Source organism: Daphnia pulicaria, chromosome 7 (assembly GCF_021234035.1).
Source record: "Daphnia pulicaria isolate SC F1-1A chromosome 7, SC_F0-13Bv2, whole genome shotgun sequence".
NCBI classification, from domain to species: domain Eukaryota; kingdom Metazoa; phylum Arthropoda; class Branchiopoda; order Diplostraca; family Daphniidae; genus Daphnia; species Daphnia pulicaria.
This window is the reverse complement of record NC_060919.1, coordinates 18,326,927-18,344,309: the sequence shown is the minus strand read 5'-3', so window position 1 is coordinate 18,344,309 and position 17,383 is coordinate 18,326,927. Positions and strand designations below refer to the sequence as shown.

General features: G+C 40.5%; 4 protein-coding genes and 1 long non-coding RNA gene across 5 annotated transcripts; 3 read left to right on the top strand and 2 right to left on the bottom strand.

Annotated features, from left to right (window-relative positions):
• The first annotated feature begins 51 nt into the window (after positions 1-51).
• LOC124349081 (growth factor receptor-bound protein 2) lies at positions 52-3,116 on the top strand. The gene is made up of 5 exons (XM_046799583.1): positions 52-485; positions 573-670; positions 742-861; positions 2,061-2,226; positions 2,304-3,116. The coding sequence occupies exons 1-5, from the start codon at positions 408-410 to the stop codon at positions 2,475-2,477; spliced, it is 636 nt and encodes a 211-aa protein (XP_046655539.1). The 5' UTR covers positions 52-407; the 3' UTR covers positions 2,478-3,116.
• Positions 3,117-3,190: 74 nt separating this feature from the next.
• On the bottom strand, positions 3,191-4,427 carry LOC124349055 (39S ribosomal protein L46, mitochondrial-like). The gene is made up of 4 exons (XM_046799553.1): positions 4,200-4,427; positions 3,930-4,131; positions 3,731-3,867; positions 3,191-3,671 (listed from the first exon to the last, which is right to left on the bottom strand). The coding sequence occupies exons 1-4, from the start codon at positions 4,285-4,287 to the stop codon at positions 3,250-3,252; spliced, it is 849 nt and encodes a 282-aa protein (XP_046655509.1). The 5' UTR covers positions 4,288-4,427; the 3' UTR covers positions 3,191-3,249.
• Positions 4,428-4,724: 297 nt separating this feature from the next.
• On the bottom strand, positions 4,725-6,421 carry LOC124349038 (ubiquitin-like-conjugating enzyme ATG3). The gene is made up of 7 exons (XM_046799531.1): positions 6,202-6,421; positions 5,920-6,108; positions 5,730-5,858; positions 5,527-5,661; positions 5,313-5,465; positions 5,087-5,214; positions 4,725-5,008 (listed from the first exon to the last, which is right to left on the bottom strand). Exons 1-7 carry the CDS (start codon positions 6,271-6,273, stop codon positions 4,858-4,860), a joined length of 957 nt encoding a protein of 318 aa, XP_046655487.1. The 5' UTR covers positions 6,274-6,421; the 3' UTR covers positions 4,725-4,857.
• Positions 6,422-6,626: 205 nt separating this feature from the next.
• LOC124348967 (5'-AMP-activated protein kinase catalytic subunit alpha-2-like) lies at positions 6,627-9,694 on the top strand. Its single transcript, XM_046799395.1, has 14 exons — positions 6,627-6,738; positions 6,930-7,060; positions 7,132-7,273; positions 7,361-7,454; positions 7,531-7,675; positions 7,744-7,950; positions 8,030-8,135; positions 8,206-8,311; positions 8,372-8,507; positions 8,596-8,700; positions 8,784-8,867; positions 8,971-9,041; positions 9,114-9,276; positions 9,361-9,694. Exons 2-14 carry the CDS (start codon positions 6,940-6,942, stop codon positions 9,459-9,461), a joined length of 1,581 nt encoding a protein of 526 aa, XP_046655351.1. The 5' UTR covers positions 6,627-6,738; positions 6,930-6,939; the 3' UTR covers positions 9,462-9,694.
• Positions 9,695-10,229: 535 nt separating this feature from the next.
• On the top strand, positions 10,230-10,833 carry LOC124349221. Its single transcript, XR_006920243.1, has 2 exons — positions 10,230-10,426; positions 10,492-10,833. It is a non-coding gene; the product is annotated as an uncharacterized LOC124349221 (long non-coding RNA).
• The last annotated feature ends 6,550 nt before the right edge of the window (positions 10,834-17,383 follow it).

The following is a 17,383-nucleotide window of genomic DNA, read 5'->3' as shown; positions in this document are numbered from 1 at the left end:
GCAAGCATTTACCTTTAAAATTCCATTGGGAGAAAAGGACTGGTGGCGCTCGTGCGTCAAAGCCAAGAACTAACTTGTTTCCCAAAATTATGGCTGTCTGGCTTTCGTCGGGCCCCGAAAACAGTGTATAGTTAATCAAACAATCGTGGATACGGATACGTCAGTTGATAGTCAATATTGTTAAACAATTTGTGGGAAATGCTATTCGTTTTTGAGTTCCGAGAAGTGTAATTCGACTTTGAACGAAGTCAAAACATTTTGGTGATTGGCCAACAACCGTTTCACTTGATAAACGTAGCCGTGGTGCACATCCGGCCTAGCCTTGAAAAGGAAATTCCTTCTCTGAAGCTTGTTTTGCCAAGAAATACTTTATCATCTGTGATTTTATAAAACGTGTTATTTTCGAGATGGAGGCCAATTCTAAACATGACTTTAATGCCACTGCTGAAGATGAGCTTAGTTTTCGAAAAGGGCAAGTTCTCAAGGTAAACCAAGCAATGATGCTTTCAACAGAATTTAAGGAATTTTTGCTTATAGCAATATTCTAACCTGTTCATTTGATTCAAATGTAGATTCTGAATATGGAAGATGATCTGAATTGGTATAGAGCAGAATTGGATGGAAAAGAAGGGTTGATTCCTAGTAACTACATTGAAATGAAAAATCATGAGTAAGCCTAGTTGAAATGCTTATGATCAAATAATGCATATTAATTATAACTTGTTGTTTTATTTTCTACAGTTGGTACTATGGAAGAATAACCAGAGCTGATGCAGAGAAACTCTTGGGCAACAAACATGAAGGCGCTTTTGTTGTTAGAGTCAGTGAGAGCTCACCGGGAGACTTTTCCCTGTCTGTTAAGTATGTTATCTAATTCTTAAAATAACAATGTGATAGATTTTGTTTAGAAACATAGACAGTGTAAATCCTTAACCAAGAGCTCTAGATAGTTTAGAAATGCCCCATAGGAATTCTTCTACTATGTTTGATGTTATTATTTGCCTATTCTCAAATGTTGTTGAAATCTATTTGTGGCATACCAGACTACTTATCATTAGAACATCTGAATGAGATAAGTTGACATCTATTAACTAAGCTTGTAAGTCGTTAACTGCCTAAAACGGGAAGATTTCTCAAAATATTTATGTAGAAATAGCACATTATAAAAATTGAGAAATATCGTTTTGCATTAAGATATCCTGATTAGACGCTACACGTACATTTGAAGCGTGAAAAGAATTTCAAACATGCAGGCTTTCATCAGTGTAAAATCAAATATCTTATAATCTCGCTCTCCAAACTGTACGATACAAATTCTACCTTACTGGGAAGACGCGTTTGAATAGAAAATTAATGAACCGAACGTACAGTTTATTTCTATTTCACTCAAAGAATCATGGGTATTTGGTTTTCTGTAGAAATTTGATTTGATCACGCAAGAATTCTTTCCAAATGCAGTGCATGAGTCAACCTGATGACGCACACATCCGTTTACATTCCAATTTTATTCACTTCAAAGGTGGAATGAATCTCAATCGTCTATTTTGTTTTACCTTAAAAAAAAAACAAAGACAGCTTGTAAAATTGGAACTCGTGCAGTGACTACCCTTTGCTTAAGTCGTGACTTGTGATTCATGAACCGTCAGTCCTACTGTTTTCAGTAATTAGTTTTATCCTTTTTGGTTGTATTTTATTAGCCTTGTTAGGCGTGTCTAGGGTACATTCTGTTTTCTATCTGTTAGGCCTTTTCGTCAAGTTCCCTTACCACTGAGCCACCGTCCGTAATCAAGCAACTATATATGTGCCTTGAACCGGAGTTTTGCATTAATTTTATTTTTACAATTCTCTCTTTCCTTTTTTGCATCGCCCTGCTGTGTTATTTATTCCTTCTTGAGGTTTTTGCCCGTTAAGTTGTAGGATGAGTGTGTTTTGTTTATAGCTAAGGAAGCCATCATCCTACTTCCTTGTAGTTCGAAATTAGTTTGAAATTTACACAATACTTTGTTACGTGCATTCTGTGTTAATAGGCTATTCTCTATTTTTTCTTTCTTGTCTCGCAGATGTGGCGATGGTGTCCAGCACTTCAAAGTACTTCGCGATGCCCAAGGGAAGTTCTTTTTGTGGGTGGTAAAATTCAACTCGCTCAACGAACTGGTCGACTACCATCGCTCCACATCTGTTTCTCGGTCTCAGGATATAAAGTTACGAGACATGGTGCCTGAAGAGGTGAGTTACCAGTTGTTCTTTTTTCCATGCCTTTAGGCTCAGGATTGACTAACAATTGTTGTGTGAATTTTCGACAGTTCTTGGTGCAGGCACTATACGATTTCACCCCGCAAGAACCAGGTGAATTGGAATTTAAGCGAGGCGACGTCATAACTGTGACAGACCGTTCTGATCAACATTGGTGGACTGGAGAAATTGGCGCCCGCCGCGGCCTCTTTCCTGCCACTTACGTTGCCCCGTATCATACTTAAAAGGCGAAGGCACTGTTCGTTCGTTTTCTTTTGCTCCTTTTCTTTTCTTCATAAATTTTTCTTCATTTTTTTTTTCTTTTTGTATTAAAGTGGTGCGTCCGTTCTTAAGACTCAAGTTATTTTTGCCGACTTCGAACCTAAACACATTACTAACTTTGATAACAAAACAGTAAAAGTGATGAACAGCTAGGATTGACAGGATTGCATCTCATTTCTCATTGAAAGCAGTTTGTAAAATTGCTTTCTTTTCAGTTTTTTTCCGTTTATGTTGTTCTAACCTCGATTTTCGACTGTATTTCCCCTCAAGCACACAGCTTTCGGGATTGCCATTAGATGTGGCTTTGGTCGAATAGTCATGTTGGAGCAATTTGTGTGGTTTTGATTGCGGAAAGATAAGTTAACTTATCCATAACGTCGACAACAATTACTGGGCTATTAAGTTTGCCCGTCATTTCTGTTGCTTCTTCTTATCTTATTGGCTCTTTTCCCTTTTTTGTCGACATTTTAAAGTGAATTTCGATTTTCTACCTATATCGATAACCTCTTCATAACTCTCACTCTTATGAACTAGCTTGAGACCATGCTATACTTGTACATCGAACAGTATCTTGATTGATGAAAATATAATGTGCAAACCAATGTTTCAGTCTTCTTCTCTGTCAGATTTAAAACTCTTACCTGTTGCGTTCATTGTTTCGTAATAGTAGAATGTGTAAGAGGAAAAATTTTGTGTATTTAAAGATGCATCTAAACAAATACTATGTTTTATGAATTAATCTTCATCGATGAGAAATTTTCTTACGCTACGTAAGTATTCGGGCTCGAGACTGTTTGTAAGCTCTTCTCTGCCCAACCAATTATACTCTATGTCTGAACAAGTAGTGCAAGAAGAAAGCAATTGGGCTTTGAAGAAGAAAACTTTTGAACCGGTGAAACCAAGCTTTTGGCGAACTGACGACGGATATTTGATAGTATGTACTCCCCACGGAGCATTGCCCAATACTCGCACTGACGTATCAGGAGTTTTCACGTATTCTCTAAGCGCACGTTCTGCGGTCTCACGTAAGGTCTCCCCTTCCCTCCACCTACTTTCCGGAAGCTTCCAAACTTTCTTGTCTTTTTCTTGCACAACAAACAGCAAATGCTTATCCAGCTTTCGATTGGTGGACTTCTGGTCTCCACTCAAATCTTCAGCTAGTTTACAGTAGGTCAATGAATTACTTGTTAGTCAACTTTATTATTTATATTATTACCTGTAGTCCTTGGAGCAGGCTTAAATTTTTGAAATTCTTCATTGCAAGCATCTTCAAAGTCTTGAGCTGTTTGCCTTGTTGCTGCATCTGGGTTACTTTCATCTTGAGTTCCATCTGCAGCCATTTTTTGTAGCTTCCTACAATTAAGAAATTATTCATATTAAAATTAAAATCTTTTTTTGGTATTTGAAATTAATACTTGTCTTCTTCATGTCTTAGTTCATGATTTGATTTGAGGCTTCTCATATTATCAAACTTCTCAATCATTTCACTAATTTGTTGTTCAATTTCGGTCATGGGAGGCACAATGATTGGTGTTCTTTCCAAACAAATTGCACCAAGAAGTTCCCATTTTTGGGGTGAAGAACTGGATGTAGAAGCACTCGACATTCTCAAGAAAACTACGAACAGAATATTTATTTTATCCATCAAAAAGCGTTAAAAAAATGCATGATTTAAAGCTTCTTACCTTTTGGATTTTGATAGACTTTGTTAATTGAAAAACCATTTTTAACTAGTGATAGGCTACCCAGAGCATGAGATCGAAAGCAAAACATTTTTCTCCTGTATCTTATTTGAATAACTATTGATTGGTCTATATTAAATTCTGGCCACAAGGCCGGCACAGTAAGAATTGTCAACAAAATCGGAAAATCCTCGATTCGATTCAGAGAGTCTTCTGCTGCAATACACAGTTGCCATACCAACCATTAAACTGCATGTGTTCCGGGGCGGGGCTTTTCGGCAATTCTTTTTCTTTACATTCTCTCTATCTATCTCCAAATTAACACAATAATCCTTATTGCGCGAATATGAACACTCTTCTTAACATACAGCTACGCTGCGCCAATACTACCGGGAAGAGTACATTACATGACAAAGATTGTCCTGTGGTCCTGTAAAAGAATATGGTTTTAGTTAGGGGATTGTCGCCGGAAAATTTGCGTTGGAAATGCGCAATTGTTGCGCATTCACGTGATAATTTGATGTGATGTTCAGGAATTGCAAATACAAAGTGTATTTAGACCTAAAAACAATATCCTATCCATCATGGGTAAACATATGAGAAGTCTCTTTAAGAGGACGATTTAAAAAAAATAATTGGCTTAAAGATCCTCCATATTTCATTACATGGTGAAGTTTTGTGTGTAGTCATACTCAATTGTGGGGATGACAGCTTGAACAAACTTCAAAAAAATGATCAAATACATGTGAACACCCAATTCTCTTCCACCCTCTGTCACAGTCTGGATAAAGAACTTCATCACTTCAGCGTGCCTTTCGAATAGACAAAGAATATTAGTTTTATTTCTATGAGTCAACAGGATTGGATTGCATTTTTGCGTGACCTATTACCTGCACGGATGAACGGAAGCCATTGGTGGGCCCGGTATGTGAGGGTGACTCTCCATAGTCACGGTCCTTTTAGCGTGATCCTGACTGACATCCTCGTACATTTGGTCCACTGATAAAGGATGGCGGTTCTGGAAAATTAAGTGAACAGAATTTAAAATTAAAATAAAGAGCAGTCAAAAGAATTATTTTTTGTGATTACGGGAACACGTATTTGTGATAGTATTACCTCATCGTGACCAGAAACCCATAAGCGAGGCGTTTGATAATATTTATCATAGGTGATATTTAAATCATAAGTTCTAGTTTGGATGATCTCCCCACCCGATTCACTCGTTTTAAGTGCTACATGCTCACGATCAGAGATTGGTTTGACTTCTGCCTACAAATGACAAATAAAATTTAAAATTCCTTTGAATAGTCCAAAAACCTAATATACTAACTTCGTCTTCTTCATCCTCTAGATCACTATCTTCCATAACGGCTGCTTCACCGTCGTCGTCATCATCACCAAGCACAAGTTCACTCATAGCATTTCCCAAGTTATTTTTCATGTCCTCTGCTTCATCAGAATCACTCTATAAATGAATTCAAAATATATAGACATTTTACTGATTCACAAACAAAAATGTGCTATTAGTAATACCTTCTCATCATTTGACATTTCTGCTGTTCCTGAGCCCTCAGTTAAATTATCATTGGTGGGATGTGTATCGACCCAACCACCTTCTCCATCCTCTGGTTGGACTATTTTTTCCTGCTCTGTATATTCCAACTAAAATAATAAAAAAAAAATTAGCTATAAGATATTATTCCAATTGTTAATTTGTGTTAACTTGTTTGCATCGTTTATAGCAGGGGACATTCCTTGTGAGCAAAAATTGTTTGTTTTTTGGAAGATAAGGTTTAATTTTAGATTCATCGCCAGTTGACCATTGCCATGTAGGGCAATGATGAACCAGATGATCACCAGCCTTCACAAACTCTTCTGGTGTCAAAACTCCAGTTTCTTTAAATTTTGAATCCTGTATAATGAATACAATTAGTTTCTTTCAAAATCAAATAAAAAAAATAATAATCATTTAATTTATTAGGCCGACGTTCATTCGTCGTTCTACCTTGAGAACAGGTGTTAGATATTCCGCGACTCCAAGGGCTGTACCTTTCACAGTATTAATTACGTTTTGCATGACTTTCGTTAGAACACACGGCAGTATCCCGATCGTTGAAAGATATCACCGATATCACGACTAGGATTTATTCTGATCCTGATCTCGTTTTAACATCGGGGTCCGGGGAAAACACGTCTGTCAGCTGGCTGTCACTATGTGTCTATGGGTACACATAGACATCTAGCGAGCACACAACTTGTCTTAATTTCTGGAATAAATGTAAAACTACAAGTGTATTTTTGTAAACTTATAAAAAAATTTAAAATTCAGGATAAGTTATTAGGTATAATTCAAATTTTTTTTTTCGAATCTTTGTAATTAATTGACCCGCAAGTAGTTGCGTCATGACATAAGAATCGTTTTGTTGTGAGTAGCAGTTAGCAGACACTCTTTTTTAGTACGCCGTAACAAAAGCACGCATCGGGTACGTGACTACTTGTGCTACTATTTGTAAACATTTAATTCGTGAATCATCGGCTATAGGTATTTGAATTAATTTCAACTTTTAACCGTTTATAATATTGTATTCAAGTCGCTGTTCTTATTGCATTCAAAACTTTAAAACGAGTAATGTAAATACAAAACAGCTGGTTAAATATTAATTTACAACATGAAATTCTTGAAGCAATTATCATACCAGCTGCTTTTTACTTATGTGCTGCATTATTATTCAGGCTTAATATAATGGCCGAACGCCCTACCGCTATCGCCTCGGCGTTGCTTTCACAGGAAAAACCTCTTGTTAAAATAGGACATTATGCATTGGGGGAGACCTTGGGAGTTGGCACCTTCGGCAAAGTCAAAAGTAAGTCATGACATTCCATAAATTGAAGTTTTTTTAACGAGTTACTATCAAATATCTGCTTGGTTTATTAGTCGGTGAACACCAATTGACTGGGCACAAAGTTGCCATAAAAATTCTTAATCGACAGAAAATCAAGAATCTGGATGTTGTCGGCAAGATCAGGAGAGAGATTCAAAACCTGAAACTCTTCCGTCATCCCCACATCATAAAACTGTAAGACATTTGCATCAGTATATTACGATTGTTGATATCCTTTTCTAATGTGGATGTCTCTATCCTCTATGTGGATGTCCCTTCTAGGTATCAAGTAATCAGCACTCCAACTGACATATTCATGATTATGGAATATGTTTCAGGAGGAGAATTGTTTGATTACATTGTCAAACATGGAAAGGTATTTCTCAAAATTAGTTGCTACAGTACATTAACCAGACATAACCCCTCTTGTTTTTATTCTACTAAAATTTTAGTTGAAGGAGCACGAAGCCAGGCGTTTCTTTCAGCAGATCATTTCAGGAGTGGACTACTGCCATCGTCACATGGTCGTTCACAGGGATTTGAAACCGGAAAATCTGCTACTAGACTCGAATCTCCATGTGAAAATCGCCGATTTCGGTACACACATTTCGGTTTATCGATCTTTTCTTTGAGAATCTGTGATCAACACTGTAATTCAATTGCAGGTCTGAGCAATATGATGATGGATGGTGAATTTTTACGTACAAGTTGTGGTTCCCCGAATTACGCAGCACCCGAAGTCATCTCGGGCAAACTTTATGCTGGCCCAGAAGTGGATGTCTGGTCTTGTGGTGTCATCCTTTACGCTCTACTTTGTGGCACATTGCCATTTGATGACGAGCATGTCCCGACACTCTTCCGGAAAATTAAATGTACATTACTAAACTATTTAAACACAATGTAGAATCGTTTAATCTTGTAATTGTATTTTCCTGTTTTGTGTGGCTGCAGCTGGAGTATTTCCTATACCAGATTATCTCAACAAATCAGTGGTCAATCTGCTTTGCCACATGCTTCAGGTCGACCCTATGAAGCGAGCGACGATCGACGACGTCAAGTAATTTATCCAAACATTTTTCATCATCTCCTTTTCACGCTGTTTGATCATATTTGATTTCTTTTCCCAGAAAACACGAATGGTTTGCCAAGGAATGTCCCGCCTATTTGTTTCCTTCCCCGGTTGAACAGGATACCTCTGTTATCGACACTGATGCCGTCTCTGAAGTTTGTGAGGTGTGACCTAGCAGTCATAACATTTTTTGCGATTCGACACTGACCGTTATTTTCACTTAGAAATTCGGAGTTCGCGAACAAGAAGTGCACAGCGCTCTTTTGAGCGGAGACCCTCACGATCAATTGGCCATTGCTTACCATCTCATTGTGGATAATAAGCGCATCGCCGACGAGGCCGCCAAGGCTGAACTACGAGGTAAGTACCTAATTGTTGTTGTCATTCAATTGTTGAGTGAGCCTTTTATTTATTTATTTACGCAATGGATTGTAATTGATTGGTGCAGATTTTTACATCGCCGGTAGTCCTCCGCCAGCGGCTTTCAGTCCGGGCGACTCGAGCCCCACGCCGGGATCGGGAGGCATAAAACCTCATCCGGAGCGCATCGCACGTAATTTGAAACATCCTTATATTTCCAGCTCATGGCATCATCTTCTAACGAACTTACTATATTGTCTTTCTAATCACATGCAGCTGCGTTCCGCGAGCGGGCAGCCAGTGCCGGCGAACGCACTGCACCCAATAAAACGCCGATAAAACGCGCCAAATGGCACTTGGGTAATAGAGACACGCTTCCAAGATTTTTGTTTGTGTGTTTTTCCACGAATGTGTCGCCTCCCCTCTATTCATTTGAGACCCTTTTTTCTCTCTTGATCGCCAGGCATCCGATCGCAAAGTAAGCCCCACGACATCATGTACGAGGTTTACAGAGCCATGAAAACGCTGGACTTTGTGAGTAATTTGGCGCAAAATGAACATTTCCGGAATCGTTTGCTGAATTCGACGTTTGTCTGTTTTTCTCAGGAATGGAAGATGGTGAATCCGTTTCACGTTCGAGTGCGCAGCAAGAACCCGGTGAATGGACGTTACGCCAAAATGTCGCTGCAGCTTTACCAGGTCGACTACAAGTCGTACCTCCTGGACTTTAAGAGTCTCAGCACGGATGAAAACGAACATGTTAGTTCCAGTAAGTGTTTAGCGAAACGAGTGTTGACCTTTTGATCGTTGGCACACAGAAATTGATTTCATCATTTGGAAAATGTATCCACAGATCCGGATGTTTCTCAATCACAGTTCTCCATTGGTGGAGGCCACCCGACGATGGAGTTTTTCGAAATGTGTGCATCTTTGATTACGCAACTGGCCCGTTGATCAATACGTCTTTCTATTATAGCGAAGATTGTCCATATTCTTTTCAATTTCTTTTTTGTCTTTTACTTGTCCAGCTACTAACTGTTTCTATTTCTCTCTCTCTCTCTTAATATTATAATCACGTTCGCTTTCCATCGTAGATTTATCGTTATAACTAGTCAACAAATAATAATTACCCTGTTTGGAAAGAGGTCACGTTAAAGAAGACCTATTCATTCCCTTCCACACTACTACTATAATGTCTCTTTTCTTCTTTTCTCCTGGAAAATTGTAAAACATTAGAAGTCGTCTGACGGTCAGGCGACAATTGCAGTACAAAAAGAAAACAAACTAACAACCGAAAAAATCTCGAAAAGAAAAAAATGTGTCTGATGTATGTATATTTTCACTCTCCCCTATCTTCAAGCGAATGTGCAGCTCAAGCCCAGTGAGAGCAGAGCAGAGAGAGCCGAGTGATTAAGCTCAGATTACCAACCCCTCGGTCATTACCTCGTTACCCTCTGACGCGATGATTGAAATGACACGACATGCGATACTACTCGACCGAGGGATAAGCTGGCGAGAGAGAGAGAGAGAGAGACAAAGAGAAAGGGTTATATAGGCGTCTTGGCATCGTCGCCATAGGAAGAAATAAAAAGGGTTTATTAATAAACTTTTGGTGAGAGCGACAGAGAGAGAAGGAGGAAGTTGTTGATATCGAATCTCCCATCAAAAGAGGCGATCTGACTTTTTTTTCTTCTGCCGTGCAGTGTCTGCTGCTGCTGTGTGAACAGTACACAACAGCAGCAGTAGCATATGTGAATTTCATTTTCGCTCGACGGAGCTTTCTTGGAAACAGTTTCTTGCTTGCAGCCGAGACTCGAGAGAGGTGCTGGTGGAAAGGAGCGCGGGGGGGTTGGAGTCGAGTTTCACCGACTTGTCGCAATTCGATCCACTCGCCTACGACTCTGCTCGTCGTCGTCCATGTAATACAGGCCTATTATTTCCATGTAGTACGCTAGACATGTTGTTCAATGCAACTTCTCTTTAGATAATGAAGCCAAGCGACTTGATGAAATGTCGTCAAAAAGAATTTTCGGAATGTTTTTTTTATTTTCCTTGGTGGGGGGGCACGTCGTTCATCATCCCGCGACCACTTGTTTGTTGACTCGCAACTCTATTTCAATGGCCTTCTTATTTATTTTTCATTTGCTTTTTATTTTTACGATTTATAAGCGACGGGACTATTCATGTCTTTCAGTTTGTTTATTTTCAGACGTGATGATTTATCGCGACTCGATTTCAACAAATCGCGCGAACGTGAGCGAAATTCTTTTTCGGTTAAAACACGAAGTGATTAGACGGTAATTGGAGAATTAAGCGCATAAAAATTTTGAACGGTATTTTAAAAAGAATTTGATTGATCGACTGGTGACCGCGGATGGGATTGCCTTTCCCTTTGGTGGTGGACGCAAAAGTTCAGAGAACAACAACACAATCAATGTGAACGGCGCAGCATCGATGATGCATCATCAATTCATCATCGAGTATCGTTTTCTCGATATATCGTTGGCTCAATATGCGTTGGCCATTTCCCGCTATCTAATAACAATGATGATGAAGAACACGACACCCGCAGCAGCAAGAAACAAATTCCAAAGGTCTTGTCTTTTCTTTTATCCTTTGGCTTATTCGCCCAGCAATCTCTTGGTCGGTTTTATCACGCGGCCCGCATCTTCACACTGTACACACCTCTGAGGGAACGTGATGAGGAAAATTCCACCCAATCAAAGATGAAGGATCGAGATATTGCCAACTCGAATGACATAGACACACATGGGCAACAAGGTGGAATTATTAGACCCCAGAAACGCCAAGAATTCCAGCGATGAAGTTGGGAGAAAATGTCATCAAAGTTCGACACCTCAGGTGGTAGGTATAGATAAGGTTTCGTTACTAATGCGCCCTGATTATCTCGATCCTCGCTAGCTCCTGATGGAAATAAAAAGGGGGGATTGCGATCCTTTTGTCTCTTTTGTACGGACAACACGTGGGCAGAACCGAACGGATTACGTAGTAAATATAGTACAGAGAAATAGATTAAAAATGGAGTGGGGGGGGGATGAATTGCAGCTGCAATCGAATTCAATTTATAACGACGGCGTGGCCAATTGCGACGGACGGATCCAATCGAATTGCGTCATCCCATAAAAGACTACACGGAGCAATAAAAGCGACTCGGGACTGATTTTCTGGGCAATCGATATGACAACAGAGAATCCGATTCATTCCATTTGATATTTAGCCGATCAAATGATGAAACCAATAACATATTGGCTCTTCTCATCCCGCCGCTGGAGTGAATTTCGATAGGAAATAACACTTTTTGATCCCGTATCGCATTTGACAGCTCCACACACATTTGAGATTGAAATCGTTTTTTCTCCAAGCAGTTCTTCCATGAAAAGAAAATCTAAAATTTAAGCGCATGTACAATCGTTGTGGGCCATCCTTTTCTTCTGTTTGTAACTTCCTCCTTATTGTTAAATTTCTTTCTGTGTGTGAAGAACGAGTTCCGGTTCGATCTCCTGGAGATAAACCACACACACAGCAGCAGCACTAAATAAATTTCGAATTACGGAGAAAACATTTGCGGACTCACACATCTGGATTTTATATGTACGGCGGGTCCGCTATATTTTTCTCTATACATCTATTATCGTAAATGACTCAAGTTTAACGGTATGTCTGATGTAAATGTGGGGGTGGGGGGTTTAAAAAAAAAAAAAGAAAATAAAAAGTAGAGCAAAAAGGATCCATCAATATGGTTGCGAAGGAGAGACCCCTCCTACTACACCCACAGGGCCAGTCCCAGCATTCTGCAGCTCGGAGAGAAAAGAACTTTTGATCTCACATTTCACATCGAACATGGCGGAAGAACCGACGAGCTGAAATATATTGAAAAAAAGAAAGAAAACTTCTTCTTTCTTTCTTTCTTTCTTTCTTTTCTCTTTTGACCATAGCAACGCTCTCACCTACTCTTCTTTAGTGTTTTTGTGCGCAGGGCTAACTGCTGATGACCCCCCAACCCACCTCCCCTTTTCCTCCTACGCTGTTAATGAGTGTATAAGCGCCCAGTCTATGTGTGTGTGTGTCGCCTTTTATTTTTAACGACCTTGTTTCACATATCCCCAAGAAGAAGAAGAAGAAAAAAAAGGCTGGACGTACACTGTGTAAGACGAAACGGGAGTAATTCATCTTAATCGATTCCGAGTGTGTCCAGTTGTCCAGTTGTTCTTTCCATCCCCCCCCCCCCTGTTCTGGTTGGGGGGGAAGAAGGATGCTGGACAAATCAATAACGAACAAGTATCGATATACTTATGTATATCATTCTGGAATAAGTACAAAGAGGGAGAGTTTCTGGTTGTTGATGGCCAGCAGAAAATTATATGAGGCAATCGGAGACTTTTATTACCGTCGGCGATTATATCCGAATGGATAAGGAGCCAGAATTTCAGGGTCACTCACGCTCAACTATACCGACTACAGGGCTAGTGCGAAATGGCTTTTTCTCACTCTTGAAATTGAATCTATACGTGTATAGCTAGCTCCAATCTACTTTTACTTTTCGGGCTTCCAATGTTTCAGTTTCCCAGCAGCATCATCATGCGCCAGCCATCCATCCCAGCAGCGGAAAAATCGATGGCAGCATCATCACCTGATCGTGTCGGGTGGCGATGGCCGTGGTAAAGGTCGAAACGGAATTGACCAATCATTCAATTACGCAGACGTGGCCGCCGCCAAGCGCAAAAAAAAACAAAATGGTGGCTGTTGTTGTGCTGCACACAACCTCATCAGATATACACGTAATAATTGGCAGCTTCCGCCATGCTGGGTCTCTGGCCCATTACATTCGCATCATCATCATCTTATTCCATTCGACACCTTTCTTCCGCGATGGCTAATCAACCAATGGCCGTCAATAACCAAATCAAGGAAAAGGATCTCCTTATATTCACAATTGAAAGTGAAAACATGTGCATGCAGATTTTCCGTACACTCTCAAGAGATATCTAATAATAAATCATCAGCCCCTCTTCTCTTTTCTTGTACTATGTGTGACCGTTTAAAAGGCCCCGGTGCGGAGAAAAACAGTTGATGATGCGGAGACTCGACCCTTTTTCTCTCTCCCCCACTTCTTCCGCTCTGTATAAACCCCATCGTCGGAGAGATATGATGTTGTACGTTTCTATTGTGTGTGTGTGTGTGTTGTGGACGGACACCAGCAAAATCGATGCCCGGGTGCGATTCTCTTGTCCGTTCATTCTCCTTTCTTCTTCGTCTCCTTTTGATATGTGCTGTATTGAATGAATATAAAGAAGATCTATCTATACGGAAGAAGAACAGCATATTTCTTGTTGTCTGCTGTTTTTTTTGCGGAAGCGAATGTTTTACAGCGGAGGGGGTGAGAGCAATTGTTGAAGAAAAAAGGCCATCAAGGCCGGGCAAAACTCTTATAATCCTTTCACTTTCAGGTGAGGTCGATGGCCGTTCAACGAGCTCTATGCCAAAAGGTTGCGGTCACACAAAACACATATGCCTATACTACCTGTTTATATTTTATGCACTGCGCGGTGCTTATATACATATTGATGTGTCAACTAATAAAGTGTAAAACACACATCAAAACTGATGGGAACCAGGACAAATTGTCGTTTGACGGAGGTGCGAAAAAGCCGTTGCCGAGCGCCTATGATGGGAGGGATCGAATGAAATTCGAATCTCTTATATATACCATAAGACTCACACAGGAACAGAGCATCAGCACAACCGATTTCAGATGATGTCTAGGGAATAATGTCTATATAGGGGAGGATCGAACAGGCAGAGCAGAGAAGATTTAAGGGGAAAAATAGGTCGCAGCGATTGCTGCTGCTGCGCTTTTAAAACGGTTACACATGTATATAACACACATATATAAAGTCCTGGCGCAGCATTATAATAAAGACAGTAAAAATCTGTATAGCGGGCGGGGTGTGACCGGGGCCCGCAAAAGCAGCAGTAGTATATACAGCAGGGCTGTAATATAAAATATAGGAAATGGTGTAACACGAAGCCGCGGTCATTGCGCGCAGTCTACCACTTGGCTGTCGCCTTATGTATAGTTGGGGCCCATTTTTCTTTCTTATTATAAGCGCCGGGCCTCTATAACATGTACAATATAGTCTCTGATTTTTATGCGCCATATCATTTGTGTGTATTATATAAGATAGAGCGAGGGGGTGAGCCTCCCCTCGCGTTCAATCTCGACAGTAGGTGTTGGTAGGCTCACCCTAATGAGCAGTCATGAGATGAATGATGTTTGCAACCATTCAACATTTCAAATTCTCCTGGGGCTTCGTTATCAAATTCAGACATTTCCTTATTAACTGAAATTTCAGGGGTTGGCCATGTATTATGAATATATATCTCGAATCCATTAAAAGCCCAGCAGCAGCAGCACATATTGAAGAATGCGCAATCATCTCGGGTTACGTGAAACAAGTGGCCTTTTTTATTGGTAGCAGCAGCATGACGCACTTCAAAAAAGAGAATACACATATAAGAAATCAACGAAGAAAACCTTGTGTTTCATCGTATGTCACGTATCAACCGAAAAACAGCCAACCAACCAAACTTGTTTTCCTATGTATAGCGTTCTTCAAACATCATCGGAAGACGGGAGAGAGCTTGTACTACACAGTTGTATATTTAATATATTTCACTAGCCATACACCATGCACTACTGTAGGCAGCAGCAAGTATATATATATAAATATATGTGAAATGCTGCTGGCGGGCCATTCGATCCGGTTTAATTGACTCTGAGCTATATAGCTCATGCACTAGCGGATCGGATTGCTGCTCGACTCCGAGTCTACCCACTTGTAGGATATGCGCGTCTAAATCTAAATAGCTTTGAGACTTGCTGCTCGGTATGTCGCTATTTCATTCGTGATTCGGGAAAGGGACAATACATAATAAACATGTTTTTTAAAAGAATCGAGCTTATAAAGATTGTGATTTTTAGAAGGAAAATAACAAATAGAAGAGAACACGCTGCTGGTCTCAGCAGAAATTTCCTTATTTTCTGGGTCTCTGCTGTTTGTTTGGTGTGGCGTCCCGCTTATATCGCGATCCTTTTCTCATTCCTTTTCATCGTCGTTTCTCTTATTTGCTTTCCAGCCATCCTCTTTGAAACAATAGACCGTTAGAAGTTTCGGGGGAGGGCTGATATGTTCGGGTTACACATCACCAGTTTCTCCATCATGGAGGAGCGCACCAAGATGGCCGCCGCCGCTGCTAGCTGCTGCTGCTGGTTCAAGAACTTTTCTTTTCTTTTCTTTTTGCTGTGCTGTGAGAGGTTCAAAGAGCCAAAAAAGACGAGCCCAGCTGCAACTTGTGTGCTACTGCTGCTGCTCTTCTATATGCGCGCTTGTGTGCTGTTATATTATATTTTATTCGATCGATGCTGCTGCTGCTACTTGCTGCTACTCCTGTAGACTACATATTCCAGCTCGGATTTCAATCCGGCTTCCATCCAGTTTAGTCGACGCAATAATATAACAGCGAATGTAGCAGTTGTATAGCTTTCATATGCAGCTCAGCAGAAGCTGACATTTAGCTAATACATCAAATCAGTTTGTGCACATCCGCATAGCCAGTCGCCATTTCCCGTCAGAATTTTGGTTCTTATAGACGAGGAAAAGACTAGAAAAGAGTTGCGCAAAAATTATACATCTTCATTTCCAGACACATCCGCCACGTGTCTTGGCATTTTGACCCATTGATCCATTTGAATGCTCTTCTCTCGCGCGTTTTTCCATGGAATCCACACGCATCAGCCTTAGAGGCGTATAGAATAACACCGTCGTCGTCATCTTTTCTATAAAAGTGTGACGCAATTTCTATATGAGCAGAATTTTATATAAGCGTTGCAAATTGTAATTTGCGCGGAATATGTATAGTTGTTATTCGTGATGTCTTTTGTCAGTGCAAAGAATGCGTTGAACCAAATCTAATTCTATGCATTCCTTTTTGTTTAGGGTGATAGGCCTACAGGTGGTGGTATGTTAAGTTGAGAGGACTAATGGAGAAGATTATAAAAGAGTTTCGCGCGTGGAGAATGCTGCTGTACTGAGACTCTGCTGTGCGCACATTCTAAGGGATCATCCCCGTCACTATGTACACAGATAAACATGTGGCATATAGCCTTATAGTATTTGCCATCGATATCTTCATCTCAGCATCTTCTCTCTATAGGCCTAAACTGCATATATAGGACTGGACGAACCTTTTTTCTTTTGAGTTTAAGTGGGCGATGAAATGGAACCAACATTCAATCTGTAGCTACACTCGTGTCCACAATATCAGATGATGATATATAGCTTATAATGCCTTGCAATAATGTAATCAAGTCATCACAAGATCGAGTGGAAGAGATTAGATTCCTTGTGTGCTGCACTGCCCATCATCGACGCGGCGGAGGGCGTGGCGCTCCATTTTCAAAACAGCTCAGCATATTTTGAATATATGAAATCCTGCGATGCCCATGGTGGATCCTCCCCTAATAGACGTCGTACATATTGAACACGCCGAGACTCTTGGTGTGTGTCGCACGTGACGGATATAAAAACCGATGCGGATGGATCATGACGAGAGAGGAGATATCACCGCCTATATTTCGCTAATGGCTTTCTTCTTCCACATTCGAATTTCATTAGCGTGTATACGAGGGGGTCATTAACAAGTCCGGACAAAAAAATATCCCGTCGGTAGAGGAAAAAGGGCAACAGGTCCAGCAACAGCGGTGCTTTGTGCGCGTCAAAAGGAGCAGATCAGCACCAACCTGATGGGCGTGGCCATGGGCGACTCGGATTGGTCAGGAAGTAACCAATGGCCGC